Source organism: Bufo bufo, chromosome 3, assembly GCF_905171765.1.
Source record: "Bufo bufo chromosome 3, aBufBuf1.1, whole genome shotgun sequence".
Classification (NCBI taxonomy): Eukaryota; Metazoa; Chordata; class Amphibia; order Anura; family Bufonidae; genus Bufo; species Bufo bufo.
The window spans coordinates 622,139,791-622,165,179 of record NC_053391.1 but is presented as its reverse complement, the minus strand read 5'-3'; the positions used below and the strand labels follow the sequence as shown (position 1 = coordinate 622,165,179).

The window sequence follows — 25,389 nt, the reverse complement described above, 5'->3', positions numbered from 1 at the left end:
TGGAGAGGTTAACCGACATAATAAATACTTCTTCTTGGGATAATCCGTTCAGTTCTGGAGTTCAGTGGTAGCAGAATAAGCAGCTCTATATTAGTAGACCATATGGAAACATCAAGGTTAGCAGGTCTGGGAGAAAAAAAAAAAATAATGCTGAACTGGACTGGAACTACTGTCTAAAAATTTACTCAAATTATATAATTTGTTTTCTTTTAAATAGTTCACCATCTTCTGCGTATGTGGCTTATGTAACTGTGCACCCAAAATGCTTCATCTCTGTAAGGCCTCATGCACACGACCGTTGTGTGCATCCGCGTCCGTTCCGTCATTTTTCACAGTTTAGCGGAGGTCCCATTCATTTCTATGGAGCTGTGAAAAAAAAACTGATAGTCCTCCGTTTTTTCTTCACGTCAGTGATCCGTGATTCCAGTCAGTCAAAAAAATATAACCTGTCCTATTCTTGTCAGTGGAAAACGGAGGACGGACCCATTCAATCAATGGGTCAGTTAAAAAAAACGGATGCACAACTGGTATGTCATCCGTGTCCGTTTTTTTCCCTAAAAGACCTTGGTGCAATAAAATGACACTTTTCATTAACCTTCCTTTTTTTTTCCTCTGTCAGGCAAAAAAAAAAGGAAGACACAAGGAAACACAACTGAAGCAAAATCGGACACGGACCACTGAAGCCAAATCGCTGACAGTGAAAAAACACTGTTGTGTGCATGAGGCCTAACATACATTTTCTATAAATGCAGTCAAATGGAGATCCCAATAACCCGGTGTGCCACATGTGAAAGTCAAGACCCTGGCACAGGCCGCTTCCTAAACGTGAATTGTGCAGAAAAGGGATGACTTACAGGCCAGGGTTTCAGGCTGTCCAGTCCAGCTTCCACATGTTCTAGATCTGCAAACTTCGTAGCTCCATCTGCATCAGCCATTAATATAGTCCTTCCCCTCGATACAAGAACACCCTGATGACATAACAGAAGGAAAAGGGAACATGAATATATAAATGCAATCTCATTACAGAGCTCGGCTCCCATGGACATCACGTGTGGATAGTTCAGCCTTAAGGGGGTTTTCCCATCAACATCACTTATCGCCTATCCATAGGTTAGGTGCTCATGGATGATCGCTGGGGTCTGACCACTTGTACCGCCCCCCTCCCCCCTTCCCAATCACAACAGGGATCCCCGGGTATCCTGTAATGGAGCAGTGGTGTGCATGCATGCACTACTGTGGGCCTGACAAGTGCAGCGCTCCGCTATCTGAGGTCATTCCTACAGAAGTAAATGGATCGGTGGTCCCAAATGCATGTCACCACTCCATTCACACAGGAGAGTCTGGGACCCCCATTCTTTGATTGGTGATGACCCCAGCTATGCACATTTATTACAGTGGGAATAAAGGATTGGGTTTGCTGAATTCCAATATGCCTGATACCTCTTGCCTAACATGGCAGAGTTGAGAGAGACCCCCATACAGATGAGATCACTGACCGATCCTGCAGAGATTAGGGGGTTCAGCTGACATTTCTATGAGTATGGACAGTTTTAGAAGAACTCTTAGTTTAGAACTTACGTTATAGGCGAGCTCCAGGCTTATTTTGGGACCGTGCTATATTGCAAGGACACAATTCTAAGTAATCAGTTTTCCTCCAAATTAAAACAAGGCCTCAGATAAAGACCATTCGGTAGGAGTGACGGTAAGGGTTACAAATGACAAGCTTTACGTTTTTTCTACATACTTATACTTCACTATTGGGAACAACTGCTGTATATGTATAGTAGAAGCACGCAGGGGTTGTCTAACCCCTCACTTGCCCAGTCAATAGCAGCCATGATGCTAAAGTGGTTGGGCAAAGTATAGGGATCCTTCTGTTTCACGATCAGTCTCCTTGTGATCAGATGGGAAAACTCCCAGGACTGCCATTCCTATTACACCCTGCCAATGACAAGGTGTAATAGGACAATGGTAAAATGAATACACACTGCAATATAGAAGTATTTCAGTGCATCATATCATTGAACAATCAATCACAGGCTCGCTAGGATATGCCAGATAGGTATGGGTCCCACCTCTGGAATCTACTCCTAGCTCAAGAACGGGCACCTGAAAGTAAAAGAGAGCCCACTGCGCAAGGGCAGCCACACTCGATTTATGGCAGTCGACTAGGAGAGAATGGAGTAGTGACCACGAATGCGCGGTACGCTCCCCATTCACTTCTATGGGACTTCCCGAAAATAGCAGAGAGCGCTCCCTCAGCTGTTTTTGGAACCAGGGCTGTGGAGTCGGTAGATAAATGCTCCGACTCCAACTCAGACTCCTCAGTTTTTGGTACTCCGACTCCCCGACTCTGTATTTAATATGCAAATGTATTTTATACATTCCTTGAAGGAAAGAAAGGCAACATACAGCTGTTCCACCAAGTTCTTCTGAGCTCTTATAGCAGAGAGAGGTAGTTGGGCAGAAGCCGCTGCCTTCTCCTTTGTGTGCTGATCTTCTGCTGAAGATCGGGCAGTGGGAGGATCCAGGAAGGGGCATTTATTGTAAAACATGATTTCCCTAGTAGAATCCCATAGTCATGTTTAAAGTCTAAGCTAACAATCTGAGTTTACAAGGTTTTTATAGCCTTCGCTGAATGACAGCAGTTTTTCAAATGGTTTACAGCTTCAGTCTTGAACTATTGACCACCCATTCCCGTCACTTATACAAGTGTCTAGTCCTGCACAAAACATATTTACTTAATCAGTTATCAGTGAGAGGCTTGGTTAACCATGGGCGTTGTGCTCCCTGTAACAGCGGAACATAACGCAATGGAAAGTATAGGTATTGCCGCTCCTGAACTGTGCGTTGCGTGCCATATAGTGAAGCATATGAAAAGCATGCTTCTTCACGGACACGTTTTCGTTTTGCGGTAACGTGACGCACTGCATGCATTGGCCTTTATTCTTACAGTAGAGAAGTAATTAAAGGGAATCTCTCACCTGCTTTTAGCATTTTAAGCTTTCAACATTGCCATGTCCAATAAAGTACCTTATTTCCTGCAGTGGTCGTCTTACTTTATTTCGTTTTGTCATTTTGATAAAAAAAAAAAAAAAAAAAAAAGATCTTTTTATGATATGCTAATGAAGCTCCAAGGTGCCCAGAGGGGCGTTTTTTTCCCCCTCTCTGGAGCCCCCTAGTAACGCCCCCCTGCAGTGCCCAGCCCGCCTTAATTTGAAGCCCAAGAACGCCTCCTGATCCTGAAATAACCTCCCACAGCCCGGCAAACGGTTCCACCCCCTCGCCACGTCATCTTCTACCTTCAAGAAACGCCCCTTTCTTCTTCCTGTCGGCTGGCAGAAATCTTGCACAGGCGCAGTACCGCCTGCGCGATCATAAAGCTCCTGAGGGCAACAGCCTCAAAAGTCTCACTGGGCATGCGCCGAGCCCAGTGACGTAATGTGAGCGCTGTTGCCTCAGGAGCTTGATGATCGCACTTTTTGTGAATTGGGACATTTAAACTTGCTTTTTTTTTATTTTTTTTTATTCTATTCTAATTTAAATTTAGTAGGAGTCGGAGTCGGTTCATTTTTGCCGACTCAGACTCTAGGTACCCAAAATTGCTTCCGACTCCTCGACTCAAACTCTAGTGCCCTGTTCGGAACTCCCATAAAAGTGAATGGAGAGCAGGCGAACGTGCCCAGTGTGCTCTCGTTCACTCTCTGGGGCTTGTACTGGAGATGGGAGCAGATCCCAGAGGTGAGATCCGCAACTATCTGACATTGGTGGCATATCCTAGCGATTGTGTGCGAGTCTGGTATAACACTCAAATGACAATGGTCCAATTTAAAGGGGTTGTCTCACTTCAGCAAATAGCATTTATTATGTAGAGGAAGTGAATACAAGACACTTCCTAACGTATTGTGATTGTCCAGATTGCCACCTTTGCTGGCTGGATTCATTTTTCCATCACATTATACACTGCTCGTTTCCATGGTTACGGCCACCCTGCAATCCATCAGTGGTGGCAGTGCTTGTAGACTATAGAAAAAAAGCACTAGCCCATGTGCGCTAACACTGTCCCGGCCACCAGAGAGGCCGGCACTTTTTATTGTGTGCAAGAATGGCCACCACTGATGGATTGCAGGATGGTCATAACCCTGGAGACGGGCAGTGTATAATGTGATGGAAAAATGAATCCAGCCAGCAAAAGGAAGCAACATGGTTACTAATACATTATTAAGTGGCTTGTATTAACTTCCTCTACGTAATAAATGCTATTTGTGGAAGTGAGACAACCCCTTTAAGGTTGAAACAGATGGTAGGAAGATGCCAAGGTGTTACAAAGTACTGTAGAACTGAGAGTGACAGAAAAAAAAAAAAAAAAAAGAGGGGCTTGATTTTAAAGCTTGGGTAAAATACAGAAAATAGACATTTGCGCACCATCCGGACAGCTCCACCTTTGCCTCGATTTTTCACCAGTGTCAGCACCCGAACTTTATCGCTTCCATATTTCTTGGAATAGTTCAAGGCGACCTACACAGAAAAGGAAAAACACAAGATATGTTGGGGAATGTGACAGATTTCAGAAAGTGTCGGAAAAAAATAAAGACAAAGCTGCTACAAAACAAAAAAAGGGGCACAGTTATTCTGTACAATTTTATACTTTACCAATCCTGAAATCAGGCCTATTAACAATGTGAGGAGACAGCTCGTGGGTCTGTAGCTGGGAGCTCCTCGATGGGTCGCAGAATGAATTACACCCGTTACAAGAGCAGTTTGTTACGTAGAGAAACAACTAAATACATTTCCAGTACACCGACAGAGCGCCAGCCACAAAGCCATTAGAAGCGGACGCTGCACACTGTAGCCCCCTTAAAGGGAATGTGTCATCAGAAAATGACGTTGTTCAAAACACTTTTTTATTTTTATCTTTTATTTAAAAAAAAAATTAATCTATATTTAAACAAATCCTAAAAATTTTTGACAGGCCACCAAGTCTAAAGGGTCCATTCACATGTTCGTGGTGTATTGCGGATCCGCAATTCACCCGGCCGGCACCCCCATAGAACTGCCTATTCTTATCCGCAATTGCAGACAAGAATAGAACATGTTTTAATTTTTTTTAAGGAGCCGTGGACCGGTAGATCGGGGCCGCACTCCGGAATTGCAGATGTGGACAGCACACTGTGCTATCCGCATCCATTCCTGCCCCATAGAGAATAAATGGGTCCGGATTTGTTCCGCAACGGATCCGGACCCATTCTACGGACGTGTGAATGGACCCTAATACTGTGACACTTCCTGTTCTGTAGAGGTCAGTTTTCAGCAGTCATCTCACCATCATTACAGGCAGGCTCACAATGACAGATATTACCTATGCATAGATAACACAGGATCCACAAATCACAATACCTAGGAAACTCTTCCATAGATGTCAATAAGGTCAGCTCCTGTCCATTGTGTCTATGACCCATGGCTGCTGTAAAGCATATCTCTAAACAGGAAGTCTTTATATATTAAAAAGCTTAGTGCCCAATTTTAGGATTTTTTATTTTTTTTTAAGTTTTAAAATTTTACAAAAATTACCAAAAACTCAAAAAATATATACACTACTCAAACAGTTAGGGATATTTGGCTTTTGGGTGAAATTTATGGAAAACGTTCTCACTACAGTGATTTTATATCATAAAAGTAGGACATTTAACCCCTTAAGGACTCAGCCCCATTTCACCTTCTGGACTTGGCCATTTTTTGCAAATCTGACCAGTGTCACTTTAAGTGCTAATAACTTTAAAACGCTTTGACTTATCCAGGCCATTCTGAGATCATTTTTTACTTTAAAAACAAAGAAAAAAAAAATCAATTTTATTTATAAAAAAAAAAAAAATCTAATTTACCAATTTTTTTTAAAATATTGCAAATTTCCAAGTTTCAATTTCTCTACTTCTATAATACATAGTAATACCTACAAAAATGGTTATTACTTTACATTACCAATATGTCTACTTCATGTTTGGATCATTTTGGAAATTATATTTTATTTTTGGGGGATGTTACAAGGCTTAGAAGATTAGAAGCAAATCTTGAAATTTTTCAAAAACCCAATTTTTAGGGATCAGTTCAGGTCTGAAGTCACTTTGCGAGGCTTACATAATAGAAACCACCCAAAAATGACCCCATTCTTTAAACTACACCCCGCAAGGTATTCAAAACTGATTTTACAAACTTTGTTAACCCTTTAGGTGTTCCACAAGAATTAATGGAAAATAGAGATACAATTTCAAAATTTCACTTTTTTGGCAGATTTTCCATTTTAATAATTTTTTTCCAGTTACAAAGCAAGGGTTAACAGCCAAACCAAACTCAATATTTATGGCCCTGATTCTGTAGTTTACAGAAACACCCCATATGTGGTCGTAAACAGCTGTACGGGCACATGGCAAAGCGCAGAAGGAAAGAAATGCCATACGGTTTTTGGAAGGCAGATTTTGCTGGACTGGTGTTTTTGACACCATGTGCCATTTGAAGCCCCCCTGATGCACCCCTAGAGTAGAAACTGCCAAAAAAAAGTGGCCCCATTTTAGAAACTACGGGATAGGGTGGCAGTATTGTTGGTACTAGTTTAGGGTACATATGATTTTTGGTTGCTCTATATTACACTTTTTGTGAGGCATGATAACAAGAAATAGCTGTTTTGGCACAGTTTTTATTTTTTTGTTATTTACAACAATTATCTGACAGGTTAGATCATGTGATATTTTTATAGACCAGGTTGTCACGGATGCGGCGATACCTAATAATATGTATAGCTTTTTTTTTTATTTATGTAAGTTTTACACAATGATTTCATTTTTGAAGCAAAAGAAAAATCATGTTTTAGTGTTTCCATAGTCGGAGAGCCATAATTTTTTCAGTTTTTGGGCGATTACCTTGGGTAGGGTATGATTTTTGCGGAATGAGATGACGGTTTTATTGGCACTATTTTGGGGTGCGTGTGACTTTTTGATCGCTTGCTATTACACTTTTTGTGATATAAGGTGACAAAAAATTGTTTGTTTATTTAGCACAGTTTTTATTTAATTTTTTTTTACAGTGTTCATCTGAGGGGTTAGGTCGTGTGATATTTTTATAGAGCCGGTCGATACGAACACAGCGATAACAAATGTGTACTTTTTTTTTATTTATGTTAGTTTTACACAATAACAGCTTTTTTAAAACAAAAAAAAGTTATGTTTTAGTGTCTCCATATTCTGAGCCATAGTTTTTTTTTATTTTTTGGGCGATTGTCTCAGGTAGGGGCTCATTTTTTGCGGGATGAGGTGATGGTTTTATCGCTTGCTGTTGTACTTTTTGTGATGTAAGGTGACGAAAAAAATGTTTTTTTTAGCACAGTTTTTATTTTTTACGGTGTTCATCTGAGGGGTTAGGTCATGTGATATGTTTATAGAGCCGGTCGATACAGACGCGGCGATACCCAATATGTATATTTTTTACCAATTTTTTTTACTTTATTTGGGGAAAATGACGTTTTGGTTTATTTTTACTTGAAACTTTATTTTTTGGGGGGAAAACTTTTTATAACTTTTTTTTTCACTATTTTTTGTCCCACTTTGGGACTTGAACTTTTGGGGGTCTAATCCTTTTCAATGCATTCCAATACTTTGTGTATTACTCATACAGCTTCCGGCCTGTGAGATCCAGGGGGCTGGATCTCACAGGCTCGTCACCGGAAGGCAGCGCGCTGCCTTCCATGCCATCGGGTCCCTAATGATGTAACCTCGATGAGCCGGTGCATTGTCGTCCGTGAAGATGAAATTAGGCCTGTGTTGTTCATGCAGAGGCACAATGACTGGATTAATGGTTATTCAAGAAACATAGGCTTGTCACTGTACCATTCAGTGTAGGGCAGTTCTGTATTGACTAGACACCCCTGCCCACATTGTACTACCACCACCACCAAAGGCTTGTCTGTGGCTGATGCATAGCGCTCTCCTTGATGTCTACAACATCGTTGGTGGCCATCATTTCTGCTCAGCGTGAATAGACTTTCAGCAGTGAACAGCACTGAGGCCCACTGGTCCCTTGTCCAGCATAGATGGTCCCTAGCCCATACAAGACGATGATGCCTGTGGTCAGGTATATAGCACGCAGACTCCGCTGATGTAAACAGTTTCGAATGGTCTGACGTGCTACTTCGGTCCCTCTCACCTCCCTTAAATGTGCCTGGACTTGTGTGGCATTCATCATCCGGTTCCACAGGGCATTGTTTACAATGAAGAAGTCATCAGTGTGGGATGTGGCCAAAGGACATCCCCTTCTATGCCTTTCTGTGACTCTTCCAGTCTCTCTGTTGCAAACTGCTGATGACCCTCTGTGACACTCTAGGCCAGGGGTGGCCAACCTTACATACACAAAGAGCCCAAAAAAAAACACGTATGACTACCAGGAGCCACAAGCTATACATTTACACACGAGTCACCGTATTTTTTTCCCTACAAGATGCACCTAGGTTTTAAAGAAAAATAAGATTTAAAAAAAAAAAATATATATATATATATAATTTTTTATTTTTTTTTCCATCCGATCTGAGGTCTGCTAAAAATATTTTTTTTTTCTTAATTTTCATTTGCAGAGAAAAAAAAATGAAAATATTTTTCATCAGACCTCAGATCACACTCCTAAATCAGATCCCCAATCCTAATCAGACCTCCAAATCAGACCCCCAATGCTCGGATCAGACAACACAAATCAGACTCCCAGTGTCAGACACTCAGTGCTCAGATCCCCCCTCCCCATGCTCAGATCTCCCCCTTCTCAGACCTGACCAACCCATGCTGAAACAAGACCCCCCATGATCAGATCTGCCCTCATGCTCAAATATGAACCCTCATTCTCAGATCTTCCCACTCATGCTCAGATCAGACACCCATTGCCTAGATCAGGAATCCCCCCCCCATGCTCAGATAAGAACCTCCCATGCTCAGTTCTATAATAAAAATTAAAAATTAAAAATAAAAATCTCTTACCTCTCCTGATCAGGCACTGGGCTTCTGCTCGGTGCAGGTCTGACACGTTCTCCACTGTGACCTGATGAGCACAACGTCAGGTCATAGTGCGTGTCTCCACATAATACGTTCTCACACTGTGTGCATCAGGATGTAGTGGAGAGTGAGCTGGAGCTGCAAAGTAGTAACAGTGCCCGATCAGGAAAAGAGATCTGAGCATGGGGCGGAGAGTTAGCAGGCCTGACTGCTTCCTGGCTTCACAGCTAGAGCCTCACTTGAAGAAGCGAAGAGCCGCATGTGGCTCAAGAGCCACAGGTTGGCCACCCCTGCTCTAGGCTCAGTGGCCACTTCAGTCTGAGAACATCCTGCTTGAAGCCTCACAATAGCGAGGTACTGTTGATCAATTGTTAGGCGTCATCTTGGTCCCATGATGTCAAAATGTGAACAGCATGATGAGGAGGACTGTTTAACCCTTTTATGACCAAGGGTCATTGATGCCCCCGTGACCACGTCTAATTTTGCAAATCTGACATGTGTCATTTTATGTAGTAATAACTTTGGAACGCTTTTACTTATCCAAGCTGTTCTGAGATGGTTTCCTTGTGACACATTGTACTTCATTGACAGTCATAAATTTGAGTCAATATATTTCACCTTTATCTATGAAAAAATTCCTTATTTACCCAAATTTTTTTAAAAATTCACAATTTTCAAAATTTCTATTTCTCTGCTTTTAAAACAGAAAGTGATACCTCATAAAATATTTATTACTTAACATTCCCCATATGTCTACTTTATGTTGGCATCATTTTGTAAATGTCATTTTATTTTTTTAGGACGTTAGAAGGCTTAGAATTTTAATAGCAATTCTTGAATTTTTAAGAAAATTTCCAAAACCCACTTTTTAAAGGGCCAGTTCAGGTCTGAAGTCACTTTGTGAGGCTTACATAGTGGAAACTCCCCATAAATGACCCCATTATAGAAACTACACCCCTCAAGTTACTCAAAACTGATTTTACAAATTTGTTAACCCTTTAGATGTTCCACAAGAATTAAAGGAAAATGGAGATGAAATTTCTAAATTTTGGTTAACTTAACAGCAAAACAAAACTCATTTATTACCCCGATTGTGCGGTTTACATAAACCCCCTTACATGTGGTCGTAAACTAATGTAAGGGCACACGGCCAGGCGCAGAATAAAAGGAGCGCTGTATGGTTTTCGGAAGGCAGATTTTGCTGAAAAGTTTTTTTTTAGATGCCATGTCCCATTTGAAGCCCCCCTGATGCACCCTTACAGTACAAACTCAAAAAAAAGGGACCCCATTTTGGAAACTAGGGGATAAGGTGCCAGTTTTATTGGTACTATTCTGGAGTACATATGATTTTTAATTGCTCTATATTACATTTTTTGTGAGGCAAGGTAACCAAAAAATGGCTGTTTTGGCACAGGTTGTAGATCAGGTGCTATTTTTATAGAGCAGGTTGTTACGGATGCAATGATATCAAATATGTCTACTTTGTTTGTTTCAGTTTTACATAATAAAGCTTTTTTGAAAAAAAAAAAAATATAATGTTTTTGTATCTCCATTTTCTGAACGCCATATTTTTTTATTTTTCTGCCGATTGTCTTGTTGAGGGGCTCGTTTTTGCAGGAAGAGTTGACGTTTTTATTGGTACCATTTTGAAAAAAAAATAAAATAGATGTTTTTTGACCGATTGTCGTAGGTAGGGTCTCACTTGGTGTTGCAATTTTTGTGATGTAAGGTGACAAAAATTGCTTTTTGGGCACCGTTTTTTTTTTTTACAGTGTTCAGCTGAGGGGTTAGGTCATGGGATATTTTTATAGAGCTGGTTGTTATGGACGCGGTGATACCTAATATGTATACTTTTTCTTATTTATTTAAGTTTTACACAATAATAGCATATTTGAAACAAAAATTATGTTTTAGTGTCTCCATGTTCTAAGAGCTATATATATATATATTTTTTTTTTTTTAAGCGATTTTCTTATGTAGGGGCTCATTTTTTGCAGGATGAGGTGAGGGTTCTATTGGTACCATTTTGCGATGGGACATACACCTTTTTGAACGCTTGGTGTTGCACGGTTTGTGATGCAAGGTGACAAATTGCTTTTTTTGACACAGTTTTTATTTTTTATGGTGTTTATCGGACAGGGTGGATCATGTGATATATTTATAGAGCCGGTCATTACGGACGCGGTGACACCTAATATGTGCAGTTTATTTATTTTTTTCATCTCTTATAAATGAGCAGATATAGGAAAAGGCAATTTTATTTTTAACTAACATTTTTATTTATTTATTTTTAAACTTTTTTTATTTTCACACTTTTTTTTTATCAAGTCTCACTTGGATCTTGAAGATCTAGTGGGGCTGATGGCTGTACTATACTTTGCAATGCTCTTGCTTTGCAAAGTATAGTACTATCAGGTTTCCTGATAGATGGCAACACCGGACGCCTCTGCAAAGCGTCCGGTTGCCATGGCAATCATCGGGCCGCTGCCATCGCAGCGTGATGGTTGAGAGAGGGAGCCCCCTCACTCTATTAACCCCATGGATGCCGCGGCATCAAAGGGGTTATAACAGCGTGTCAGCATACATCACATACAGCAGGGGGGACCGCATTAGGGGCAGGGGTATGGATGGGGCAGTGCCAGGACAGAAGTGCGCAAGAGCACATGGTCGGCAGAATGTTTGGAAGCAGGGAAACACGGGGTGGAAGGGAGGGTTTGGGGTGCGCAACGATTGCAGGGTGCACAGATGGGGCCCACAGATCGGGGGGGGGGGGGACGACGACGGAGTACACACTACCTGATTTCAGCCTCTCATCTGCAGAATGCAGATGGGAGCCTGAAACAGGCACTTTTACACTGCCGCAATCCGATTTGGTTAGTCTGTGCAGACTAACCAATCGGATCGATCTCCGGCAAGGGACCACTCTGATTGGACCCTTGCAGGCATTACTGGACGATATGCTGTCCGTGACAGCGGCAGTCATGGGGCAGAAGCTTTATTCCAAGCATTTTGCAGTGCTTGGATTAAAGAGCTGCCATAACATTTATATATGTGCTAGCTGCACGGGGCATGTGCAAATAGCACGTATATAGCCATATGGCAGTTGGGAAGGGGTTAAATACCAATTCTAATTGATCCAGGAAATGCATTCATATATCAAACACCTGTTGTGAATTTTGCAGTTAAGCTACTTGTTAGCGAACAGCAAGTTGTGCAAAAAGTACTGAAACACTGAACAGTTAGACATGTGCATTCAAAAGTTTAGAGAAGGTCACATTAAGTTCTCCTGTAAAGGTTAGAGTGCATTTTAGGCTCATCCTGAAATTTCACCCACAAGCCAAATATCCCTAATTTTTTGTGAGTAGTGTATGTTTACAATTAAACGTTAGGTCATCTTCTCATGACACATTCCCTTTAAAGGGAACCTGTCACCAGTTTTATGGTGTCCTAACTAAGGGCAACATAAATAAGTGACTGATTCTCTTAGCACAATGCTGGGTCACTTTCTTTAATTGACCCAGTCAATCTGCCAACATCTTGTATTGAAAAGCTCCAGCTCATAATGATGAGTCATGAATATTCATGAGCTCCTGACTCTCCCCGCCCACCTGCTGCTGATTGACAGTTTTTCTCCATATGAATCAGCAGCAGGTGGGCAGGGGAGTGGCTACAGCTCTGAATTAAAAAAACGCTGGACTCAATGACATCACGCTGGACTCCAATCAGCTCATTAGCATGCGGCATCTTTGTGTGTATATTATGAGGTAACCATCTGTCACACCAGTAAGTGAATACATCTAAGGTACTTTTTAGTAGTTAAGGATTGTATATAATTAGTTAGATTATAATCAAATATCCACATGACAGGTTCCCTTTAAGGACGTGGCTTATTTTAGCCTATATTTCAGTTTTCACTGCGCAGCATTAAAGGGGTTTTCCGCTCAGGATAGGCCATCAATATCTAATTGGCAGTGGTGTGACAACCCTGCCGATCGACTTTCAGCAGTGGTCATAGTAGCTCCAGCGCCGCAACTACACAGCTCCATCCACTTCAGTGGGAGCAGTGCTGCAGTAACCATCTCCCTCTACAGCAGAAAAGGATGGAGCTGTAGTGCTGGAGCGGACTGGGGTATAGGATGTCAGACCCCTGCCGATCAGATAGTAATGTGCTATCCTGGGAATAGGCTATCAATATTAAAGTATCAGAAACTCCCTTTAAAGGCATGTTAACGTTAACCTGGGGTCTTTACATTTACGTCTATACTGAATTTATACATTATTATGGTTTACTACATTTGCACAATAAAAACACTTTAAAGAAAAGTTTTTGTTTCATCGTATTCGAAAACCCATGGTATTTTTATCCCCCCCATCAACAGTGCTATGTGAGAGGCGTGTATTTTTGCAGGAGTAGTTTTATTGATCCCATTGTGCGGTATATAGGACTTATTGAGGCGGGAGACATACTGTTATCTCACATATATATTCTTATTATAGCCAAATTTAACCACCCTAACTCCTCCCACAGTTTTTACACTACATATACCGTAATATACCGAAACGTGCGGATTGTTCCCGATTGGTGTAGTATTACTTTGTGGAACGTTTCGCCGAATGGTTCACGAAATATCAGCGTTTTTGTGGCGAAATTGGTCCTATAGGAATGAATGGGGGAATGTTCAAAACTAGAGTGTGAGCTGAAAAAATCAGGACATGATTTCTAAACTGCCACTACTCCCTCATTTTCAAGCCCACCTACACAAATCTTATATCAAAACGTTCAGCTATCCCTGCTGCCACTAAAAAGGTCCACGGCTAAGCCATGATAGTTTTCACAATATGACCATTTGTTTGCAACTCACGCCGTCCATTAACATTCATTGAAACTCCACTCTAGCCACCTCAAATTTGAACGGCAATCTCTAAACTGCGGCTGTGCCTTCATTTTTAATATTTCAGAGACATACTATGCATCAAAATGTAGGTCTAGGTCTTGTGATTCTCACAATATAAAGCTCTTCACTGTAGGATTTATAATTTTTAAACTACAACCGTTTGAAGATGGAAAATCGCCAGTGAAGTGAGTAAGTTGGAGCAGTTTGTTTTTAACCGCTCTCCTCTGCCCTTGCTGTAGAGTGAGTTGCCATAGGAACCCAGGTGTGTGAGCAGCCAGCAGAGTGACAAAAGCTAGAGTGTGAGCTGAAAAATCAGGACATGATTTCTAAACTGCCACCACTCTCTCATTTTCAAGCCCACCTACACAAATTGGCTGCTAATGTTTTTATAAATGTATGTTTTAATGTAACTGTGAAGCACTTTGGGCAACAACATTGCAATTAAATGTGCTATATAAAAGTTGAAATGCATTTATCACTCTATCAAGCTTGCCATGTGCACTTTTTACATTTGATCAATTGGTTAGTGTAATGTCTACTATCTTTACTCACTCCAAACAGTTACTCTGCCCACTCCAACCTTTCCACAGTTACTCAAGCCACTCCACCCAGTTACTTCGCCCACTCCAGTTGTAGACTACTGGTGGAGGCAAGAACACGTCACACAATTTCCCCAGAAATTGTAGCTTTTCTAGTTCAAGTCATTATGGATGCAATAATACCAATTCGTTTTTTTTTTAAAGATTTTTTTTCTACATAAAACAGGAAAGGATGTTTAATATAAAAATAAATATTCTTTAACATTTTATAGTACATGTTTCAGTACACTGCAATACTTGAGCATAATGCAGGCATCCCATTAGGCCATGGCAGGTCCTAACAGGTGTAATAATAATCTTTATCTAGAGCCAACATATTCTGCAGCACTACAATTAAGAAGATACAAGTGCAGACAATCCGAGGAGCATGACGATGGCAGACCTGGGGTTATTTATGCTCCTGGCTGCCGTAACAACCCGAGACACGCAGTGATCATGTTGCATGGGGGATGATGGGTCATCGATTCTAAGGGGTTAGGCAGTAGGGATCGGATATCCTGGCAGCTGAATGGCTACAATGGTCATGTGGATGTATGGAACGTAGGATGAGTGAATCGATTTGTCTCATCAACAACACAACTATTTTATCACAGATATATTAACGGGGTTGTCGGAGAGTTTAGAAGAAGTCATTTATTATTTTTTCTGGAGCAATGACACACCACTAAAGGGAACCCATCATCAACTTTATGCTGACCTCACTGAGGGCAGTATAAAGTAGTGACAGAAATGCTGATGTCAGCGGAGTGTCACTCATGAGGTAAAAGTAAGTGGTTGCCGAGAACCAGCATCATAATCATTGCAGCACAGGGCTCGAAAAGAGTCAATCTACCTGAGAAGAGTCCTGGTTATTCATAATTTCCTGCTCTCCAACGCTCACCCATCTGCTGATGATTGGCAGTTCTCTCCAAGACAGAAAGGGAGAAAACTAGGTAGAAGACTGTCAGTCATCAGTAGGTGGGCAGGAGAGCAGGAATTCATGAATAACCAGGACTCTTCTCAGGTGGCCGGGACTTTTCCAGGCCCAGTCTGCAAGGATTGCGAAGTTGGTTCTCGGCAACCACTTACTTTTAACTTTTAAATGAGACGGCTGAAATCAACTCACCTGTCTCGACTTTATGCTGCCGTTAGTATGGGCTGCATAAAGTTAATGACAGATTCCCTTTATAGATGAGCAAATAGACTTGTCTCATCAACAAGAGTTCTGCAGCCGCGAGGGACTGTCCTCACTGCTGAAGAAGCTCTCTGCTGCTGAATTGACAGGTCCACACATGGCCCTGCCAATCTCACGCTTGCACCATTGCTCCATGCAGTAGCATAAGCACAGAGGCTCTTGAGCAGCGGCTGCGCATGCGCTGCTACACTTCCTGCCAGCGGTGCATGAACAGTCGCTGCTCCAGAAGGACGAAAGCAAAGCCTCTGAACTTCCTCCACTACTGGAAGCAGCGGTGCAGCTGTGAGATTGGCAGGACCGGCCGAGATGTCTGGCCTGGTCAATCAAGCGGCAGAGGGGAGCTTCTTCGGAAGCGAGGACAGTCCCTTGCAGCTGGGGAACTCTTGTGGATGAGACGAATCGAGTCGCTCATCTCTAATGGCATGTCATTGCTCCAGAAGCATAATAAATGACCTGTGAGGACCACCAGAGCATCGGTGCTGGAGCGGTGGGTGGGTATTTTTTTTTACTTTTAGAACATTTCCTGCAGCAACTATAATTTCTTAAAGGATAACTGTCACATTTAGACCCCAATTTCAATTTTCATATATGTAGTTACTAATAACATGATATTCCAGAATCAGTTACTATTAGACTGACTTACCCCATATTTAATAAGATTCAGCCCTTAGCAACCAGTCTGCATAAAACTGCAATTTCACTATTCAGTTAAGATGGCCGCCACTGCCCTCACCCTGAGGCTAATCCCGCCTGCCCTCACTAGCCAGTAACAATAGCCCCCCAAAAGGGTCAGTAACCAGAGCCCTCCCCCTAAAGGGTTAATCTCCTGCAGCACAAAGGGGTCCTCTTACCACATGTTGCTTTCATTTATACACTGAGCAGACGGCAGATCTCCCTTCCCTGGTCTGCACTGCACCAACTCTGCCTTCTCCAGCTCTGCTGAGTGAGGGAGCGTCTGCCAAGCGCAGGGACAGGGAGAAGTGCACACAGCCCAGGCACTGTTATCAGCTGCTGGGGAGGACCTGGCTTTAATCATTTACCTACAGTCCCTGGCTGTCAGTAATGTGACCCTGCACGCAGCGTGCTCCGTCCTTCAACAGATAGACGGACCGTGCCTAGCAACCCTATTTTAAGCACAGGTAAAAGTAGGCAGTACAGGGAACAAAAGTGTGGAATTAAGGGGTAATTGAATACACAGTGAAAAGTAGAAATAGGGCCACCAAGGTGATATTAATCACCACAATCCAATACTCCCCAAACAAATATACAACAGTTATCCTTCAAACTCTCTGCCAACCCCTTTAATATATTGGTAATAATATAGTGATGTTGTTAAGAAATCTGAACGCCTAATTGTACTTTAATGGAAGAAAAGGCGATTTTTCCAGTGATCCCTTTAGATAAGCAGCACCAGAAATGTCCTATATAAAAACATCTAAATCTTAAAAGCACGTGTCAAACACAAGGCCTTGTTTTTTGTGGCCTGCCGGTGATATGGGCGGCTGAGGAGAAATAAAGCCCGAAATACTTGCGAGTAGTGCTGCAGCAGAGCGACTCCTATGAGCAGCGCACTGTGGCCATGTAGTCACCCCCCCCCCCCCCCCATGTATACTCACCAATTCTGCCCCAGCTGCTCAGCAATCAGTTTGACGCAGCTCCACCTCCACGCTAGGTGGTGGTAGCAGAGCTGGGGCTCAATGCATTGCGGGATTGGTGAGCACGGATCATTGGGTGTGCCATTTTCTTTTTGTGCCCCCGTGGAGCAGAAGTGGAGAAGAAGATAAATGCAACTTGTAGCAGCAATATGGCAGCAGATCCCCCTGGGCAACATGGCAGCAGGCTCCCTGGGTTATTTAACCCCTTCAGGACCGGGCTTATTTTCACCTTAAGGACCAGGCCATTTTTTGGAAATCTGACCAGTGTCACTTTAAGTGCTAATAACTTTAAAACGCTTTGACTTATCCAGGCCATTCTGAGATTGTTTTTTCGTCACATATTGTACTTCATGACACTGGTAAAATGAAGTCAAAAAAAATTTTTTTTTTGCACAAAAAAATACCTAAATTTACCAAAAATTTTAAAAATTTGCAAATTTCAAAGTTTCAGTTTCTCTACTTCTGTAATACATAGTAATACCCCAAAAAATTGTGATGACTTTACATACATATGTCTACTTCATGCTTGAATTATTTTGGGAATGATATTTTATTTTTTGGGGATGTTATAAGGCTTAGAAGTTTAGAAGCAAATCTTGAAATTTTTCCGAAATTTACAAAAACTAAATTTTTAGGGACCAGTTCAGGTCTGAAGTCACTTTGCGAGGCTTACATAATAGAAACCACCCAAAAATGACCCCATCTAAGAAACTACACCCCTCAAGGTATTCAAAACTGATTTTGCATACATTGTTAACCCTTTAGGTGTTGCACAAGAGTTATTGGCAAATGGGGAGGAAATTTGAGAATTTCATTTTTTTGTCTAATTTTTCACTTTAACCCATTTTTTCCACTAACAAAGCAAGGGTTAACAGCCAAACAAGACTGTATCTTTATTGCCCTGACTCTGCCGTTTACAGAAACACCCAATATGTGGCCGTAAACTACTGTACGGCCACACAGCGGGGCGTAGAGTGAAAGGTGCGCCGTTTGGTTTTTGGAAGGCTGATTTTTATGGACTGGTTTATTTACACCATGTCCCATTTGAAGCCCCCTGATGCACCCCTAGAGTAGAAACTCCCTAAAAGTGACCCCATCTAAGAAACTACACCCCTCAAGGTATTCAAAACTGATTTTACAAACTTTGTTAACCCTTTAGGTGTTGCACAAGATTTAATGGAAAATAGAGACAAAATTTCACATTTTTGGCAGATTTTCCATTTTAATATTTTTTTTCCAGTTACAAAGCAAGGGTTAACAGCCAAACAAAACTTTATTTATGGCCCTGATTCTGTAGTTTACAGAAGCACCCCATATGTGGTCGTAAACCGCTGTACGGGCACACGGCAGGGCGCAGAAGGAAAGGAATGCCATACGGTTTTTGGAAGGCAGGTTTTGCTGGACTGTTTTGTTTGACACCATGTCCCATTTGAAGCCCCCCTGATGCACCTCTAGAGTAGAAACTCCATAAAAGTGACCCCATCTAAGAAACTTCACCCCTCAAGGTATTCAAAACTGATTTTTACAAAAGTTGCTAACCCTTTAGGTGTTCCACAAGAATTAATGGAAAATAGAGATTCAATTTCAAAATTTCACTTTTTCGGCAGATTTTCCATTTTAATATTTTTTTTCCAGTAACAAAGCAAGGGTTAACAGCCAAACAAAACTCTTTATTTATGGCCCTGATTCTGTAGTTTACAGAAACACCCCATATGTGGTCGTAAACTGCTGTACGGGCACACGGCAGGGCGCAGAAGGAAAGGAACACCATATGGTTTCTGGAAGGCAGATTTTGCTGGATTGTTTTTAGACACCATGTCCCATTTGAAGCCCCCCTGATGCACCCCTAGGTTAGAAACTCCAAAAAAGTGGCCCCATTTTGGAAACTACGGAATAAGGTGGCAGTTTTGTTGGTACTATTTTAGGGTACATATGATTTTTGGTTGCTCTATATTACACTTTTTGTGAGGCAAAGTAACAAAAAATAGAAATTCAGAAATTTCATCTCCATTTGCCATTAACTCTTGTGGAACACTTAAATGGTTGACAAAGTTTGTAAAATCAGTTTTGAATACCTTGATGGGTGTAGTTTCCAAAATGGGGTCATTGGGGGGGCTTCAAATGGGACATGGTGTCAAAAAACCAGTCCAGCAAAAACTGCCTTCCAAAAACCATATGGCGCTCCTTTCCTTCTGCGCCCTGCCGTGTGGCCATACAGCAGTTTACGACCACATATGGGGCATTTCTATAAACTAAAGAATCAGGGCAATAAATATTGAGTTTTGTTTGGCTGTTAACCCTTGCTTTGTTATGGGAAAAAATGAATTAAAATGGAAAATTTGCCAAAAAATAGCTGTTTTGGCACTGTTTTTATTTTTTATTATTTACAACGTTCATCTGACAGGTTAGATCATGTGCTATTTTTATAGAGCAGGTTCTTACGGACGTGACGATACCTAATATGTATACTTTATTTATTTAGGTTTTACACAATAATATCATTTTTGACACAAAAAAAAAAAACATGTTTTAGTGTCTCCATTGTCTGAGAGCCATAGTTTTTTCAGTTTTTTTGGCGATTGTCTCAGGTTGGGTATCATTTTTGCGGGATGAGATGACGGTTAGATTGGTACTATTTTGGGGTGCATATGACTTTTTGATCGCTTGCTATTACACTTTTTGTGATGTAAGGTAACAAAAAAATAGCTTTTTTGACACAGTTTTTATTTAATTTTTTTTACAGTGTTCACCTGAGGGGTTAGGTCATGTGGTATTTTTATAGATCAGGTTCTTACGGACATGGCAATACCTAATATGTCTACCTTTTTATAATTTATCAGGGTTTTACACAATATCATTTTTGAAACAAAAAAAAAAAAAAATCATGTTTTAGTATCTCCATAGTCTGAGACCCATAGTTTTTTTATTTTTTGAGCCATTGTCTCATGTAAGGGCTCATTTTTTGCGGGATGAGGTGACGGTTTGATTGGTACTTTTTTGGCGTACATGCGACTTTTTTGATCACTTTTATTACCTTTTTTGGGAAGTAAGGTGGGCAAAATCTCAATTTCCTCATAGTTTTTATTTTTTTATTTTTATGGCGTTCACCGTGCGGGGAAAGTAACATGACCGTTTTATAGATCAGGTCGTTACGGACGCGGCGATACCTAATATGTGTAGTGTATTTTTTATTTTTTTTATTCAGTGATAAATGTGTTTTTTTGAAACTTTACTTTAACTTTTTTGAACTTTTTTTTTGACCCAGACCCACTTGGTTCTTGAAGATCCAGTGGGTCTGATGTCTGTATAATACAGTACAGAACAATATATATTGCACTGTACTGTATTTTACACTTGTCTGAACAGATCTATGCCTTTTAGCATAGATCTGTTCAGCACCATGGACAGCAGGACGCCTGAGAGGCGTCCTGTTGCCATGGGAACCTTCCCCGTCTGCTCAGTACTGGTCATAACTGCGCAGACGGGGAAGGGTAAGCACAGGGCTGAGGGGGGCGCTCTCCCTCTCCCATCGGGGGGCTAAAAAGGCACAGCAGCCCCCCGATGGGAGAGGGAGGGAGCTCCCTGCGCTGTTAACATTTTCCATACAGCGGTCCGTACGGACCGCTGTATGGAAAGGGTTAAACGGCTGACATCGCATCGCAGATGTCAGCCGTTTATACCAGGGTGCCAGCAATGTGCTGGCACCCTGGTATACCCACTAGACGCCAACGATCATTGAAAGGGAGGCGGGCGGGGGATCGCGATCCCGCCTGCCGCACCGCCCGCCTCCCGCACCTTACCGCACCGCCTGCGACACCCCCCCTGCACCACCCGCCCACATAATATCATTCAGGGGGGCAGGGGGGGTGAAACATCTTTATTTTGGACATACTAAAGTTTCTGATCCCCGCGGTCAGGGACCGCGGGGATCAGAAACCGCAGAAAGCGCTACAAACCGCAGGTCTGAATTGACCTGCGGTTTGCAGCGATCGCCGACATGGGGGGGTCACAGCACCCCCCTCGGCATTGACCTAAGGTGCCTGGCTGTGTGTGACAGCCGGGATCTCAGCGCTGTCACCATGTCTGCAGACATGGTGACAGTTTATGCCATGATGTGTATACTCATCATGGGGCGCTAAGTAGCAGTGCTCCATGACGAGTATACTCGTCATAGGTCGGGAATATTTTCACACTTTCTCCTTCTCTGATCGCTTCCCTGACAGGAATTGGGGCGATCAGAGAAGGAGAAGCACATAGTCCCTCCCTAACCTGCCCCGATGCGCTGTGATTGGTCCCTCTGCAGTAATGGACCAATCACAGCGATCGTGGGCGGGTCAGAGCTCCAATACAGCTCCTGCCGGCTTCTCTGGTTGCCTAGCAACCCCAGCATGCCGGCTTCACTGAAGCTTCAGCGCTTCGCTCCCTGCGCTGACACAGAAAGTCGATCACGTACATGCACGTGGGGATGCGGTGAGGCACCACATTCCCCCACGTACATGTACGTGATGTTGCGTGAAGGGGTTAAAGGGGTAGATATCCCATAGGGGGACATATTCCATTCTTCCCCCACTGAGATGGGCAAGGGCTTTTTCTGGAGATCCGGTGACGTACCGGGCTCTCCATGGGCATGCTAGACGGTGGCTTCCACCTGACAGTGTAAAAATGTAAACACAAAAGCCCTTGCCCTGCACAATACAGCGCAGGACAAGGGAGAGCCTCATGTCAGGGGGGCTGAGTGGGGGAAGAAGGGGATACGTCCAGGGTAACATCAGCCTTAGGGTTGCCTTCAACGGGTTATAAATGGCATAGTTACATTTATACAGAATCACTGAAGGCCCTTTGAAGACAACCATAAGGCTGATGTGGCCCTTGGCAAAAATGTGTTTAGGATCATAGTAGGCCAGACGTCAATTCTGCTAAATTTCCAGTTCACCGTAAACTCTACTGATCAGTTATTAATAGATCTACCGCTCTGATTTTTTAAGAAAAAAAACAACCTAACTAAATGGTCTAAATAACCCTTTCATACAACAGAATGGAGCACTGCCTGGCCACAAGCTGGCTAGGACATGTGTTATATTACCTGTGATGTTTTATCAGAACTCCCATCATCTACAACGATGACCTCATACTTCAAGGACGGACGTTGCCTCTGTAGAACAGTAAGAAGCACAATAACGTTATTTCCTTTGGTTCCTACACTGCCAACATATTCCACATCAACCCAACAATTATCACATAACGACCACTCCAGTGACCAACACACAAGGCTCCATCCTGTCTCCTTCAGTTAGCTCGCACTGCTGAAGGACTACAAAGCACGTGGTCACCATTACTAGACACTAAGGGATTGGTCTGACAGCAGCCCCTCATTATTGTAATAACATTACTGCCCCCTAGTGTTAGTTGGAACACATGCAGGCAACATCCATACAGCACCAAGGACTGGTAGCTGTATTCAAAATACAGGTAATGTTAACCATTTATTTATCAATACGGGAAGCAGGAAATTGGCCATTATACCAAGGCAAATTTAACTGAAAACATTTGGCAAACCCAGTTACATTTAGAAAACAGCTCTAAGACTGTCCATGTAGATCAGGGATGGCCAACCTGAGGCTCTCCAGATGTTGCAAAACTACAACTCCCAGCATGCCTGGACTGCCAACAGCTATCAGCCTACAGCAGGGCATGGTGGGAATTGTAGTTTTACAACAGCTGGAGAGCCACAGGTTGGCCATGCCTGATGTAGATGCTACCAATGTCACTTTCCTTCAACCTCCCCTGACGTGTCTGTTTAGTAACCACTTGCATCCCCATGTAAGAACAACTCTAGAGCATCTATTCTTTATGACTATGTTGTGCCATTCCTCTGTTATTCCTAAGAGAAATTTATAAATATAATTGGGGGGGGGGGGGGGGGGGGTCCCTACAGTCTAAAACTGGCAGCACTCACTTGATAGCATCAGAACCCCCCCCCCCCCCCCCCACAAGCTGGTACCACCCAGATGGGCCCTTATTGCAAACTGCTATTCCTTCATAACTTTTAGAAGGAATAATAGAGGAATGGCACACGATGGAGTCATGAGAGTAGATGCTCCAGAATTACTATTACAAGGGGGAATGCAAGTCGTTACTAAAACAGGCATGTCAAAAGAGGTAGAAGGAGGCAAAGGTTTAACAAACTATAATAAACTATTGTATAAAAATGGTCGATATAAAAGGCTATGGGGTTTTATTTTTTTCTTATATGTATATACCTGTCTTTTCTCAAGAAATCCCAATGCCTCGTCCATCATAACCGGCACTGGAAGAAAGACAAACACAGTAATCAGTGGGTAAGATATAAGCAATGACATAAGTCGTGCACCTACCTCAACTCGTGCACCTACCTCAACTCCAATCATAACTTATTTAGACGTTGGTAGGATATGCCACTAACAGGGGTGGACTAGGATCTTAAAGTGGCCATGGGGGGGGGAGAAAGTGGCCCCATGTTGTAAACGTGTGGAGATTGACAGAAGGCGGAGCGACACGAGTAGGCAGAGATGACCGATGGTTGACTTGCAATACCAAGCACAGCGCGACGGCTCCCTGACACAGCTGATCGGTGCGGGTGCTGAGACTCGGACCTCCGGTGATCCGATAATGGTGACCTGTTCTGAGGATAGGTCATCATTACCATTTGCTGAGAGCATCAGAACGTTATGTACCCAGCCGATGGCTGTGAGGAGGGCTTGGGCGGCCCCTTAGGCATCGGTCCACTGGGAAATTTCGCTGTAGGGTCTATGGCCAGTCCGCCCCTGGACCCACACCTATCTTCAGAACACTAAGGGACTTCACTACTGTAAGAGGGGAGCACTAAGGGGGCAACATTATTGTAAGGGGGCAGCATAACCGTAAATGGGGCTTAACTACTTCGTGGGGGCATTCTGACCGTGAGTGGGGCACTAAGGGGGCATAATTACTGTGTGGGGGCACAAAGAGGGAATAACTAATGTGTGGGGGCATTCTACTGTATGAGCGCACTAGTGGGTAATAATTGCTGGATGGAGGCACTAAGAGGACTGAGCATGATAGGGCGTGTATAGATATGCACTGGGTGGGGTTAGACCCGTGGCTTAGCATGCTACGCTTGTGATCACTTGGACAAGCAGAGAAATATAGTATTTGCACATGTATGTGTACATGCTAATCCATACAGCTGCCTCTAGATCTACATGGACTCTATGTATACATGGTGTCCATAGATGTAGTTCCTTACACATGAATACCCATATATACACAGCATTGTCCTGACTACGTGTACATGGGGTGGTTTCCTCCAGCTCAGTGGGTGTCTGATCAAACACAGTAACTAGGGATGAGAGAATCCACTTCGGATGAAACAGCCGAAGTCGATTCGCATAAAACTTTGTTAGAATACTGTACGGAGCGAGCGCTCTGTACAGGATTAGAATGTATTGGCTCCGATGACCCAAAGTTATTACTTCGCGAAGTCGATTCGCTCATCCCTAACAGTAACGTGAAGATGCAGGACCCCTTTAACCTCTTAAGGACACAGGGTGTACAGGTACGCCCTGATGTCCTGGTACTTAAAGGGAACCTATCACCGGGATTTTGGGTATAGTGCTGAGGACATGGGTTGCTAGATCGCCGCTAGCACATCTGCAATATTCAGTCCCCATAGCTCTGTGTGCTTTTATTGTGTAAAAAAAACGATTTGATACATATGCAAATTAACATAGGAGTCATATCTTACTTGTGTGACCAGAGAAGAGTCATATTTTCAAGCTCTGACTCATCTCAGGTTCATTTGCATATGTATCAAATCGGTTTTTATACTCAATAAAAGCACACAGAGCTATGGGGACTGAGTATTGCAGATGTGCTAGCGGCGATCTAGCAAACCATGTCTTTAGCTCTATACCCAAATTCCTGGTGACAGGTTCCCTTTAAGGACACAGGGCGTAACTGTACGTCCTGTGTATTTCCAATCACCGCCACGCGGTGTTCGGAACAAGGTGCCTGCTCAAATCA

General features: G+C 42.7%; 1 protein-coding gene across 1 annotated transcript in view; it reads right to left on the bottom strand.

The window, feature by feature from the left end:
- Positions 1–25,389, bottom strand: part of ALG5 (ALG5 dolichyl-phosphate beta-glucosyltransferase) — a 71,587-nt gene that overhangs the window by 31,868 nt on the left and 14,330 nt on the right. The window contains exons 3-6 of the mRNA XM_040426101.1: positions 23,610–23,656; positions 22,433–22,501; positions 4,426–4,518; positions 855–968 (exon numbers count right to left, since the gene is read on the bottom strand). Coding sequence (XP_040282035.1) covers positions 855–968; positions 4,426–4,518; positions 22,433–22,501; positions 23,610–23,656 — 323 coding nt within the window. The remainder of the gene's footprint in view (positions 1–854; positions 969–4,425; positions 4,519–22,432; positions 22,502–23,609; positions 23,657–25,389) is intronic.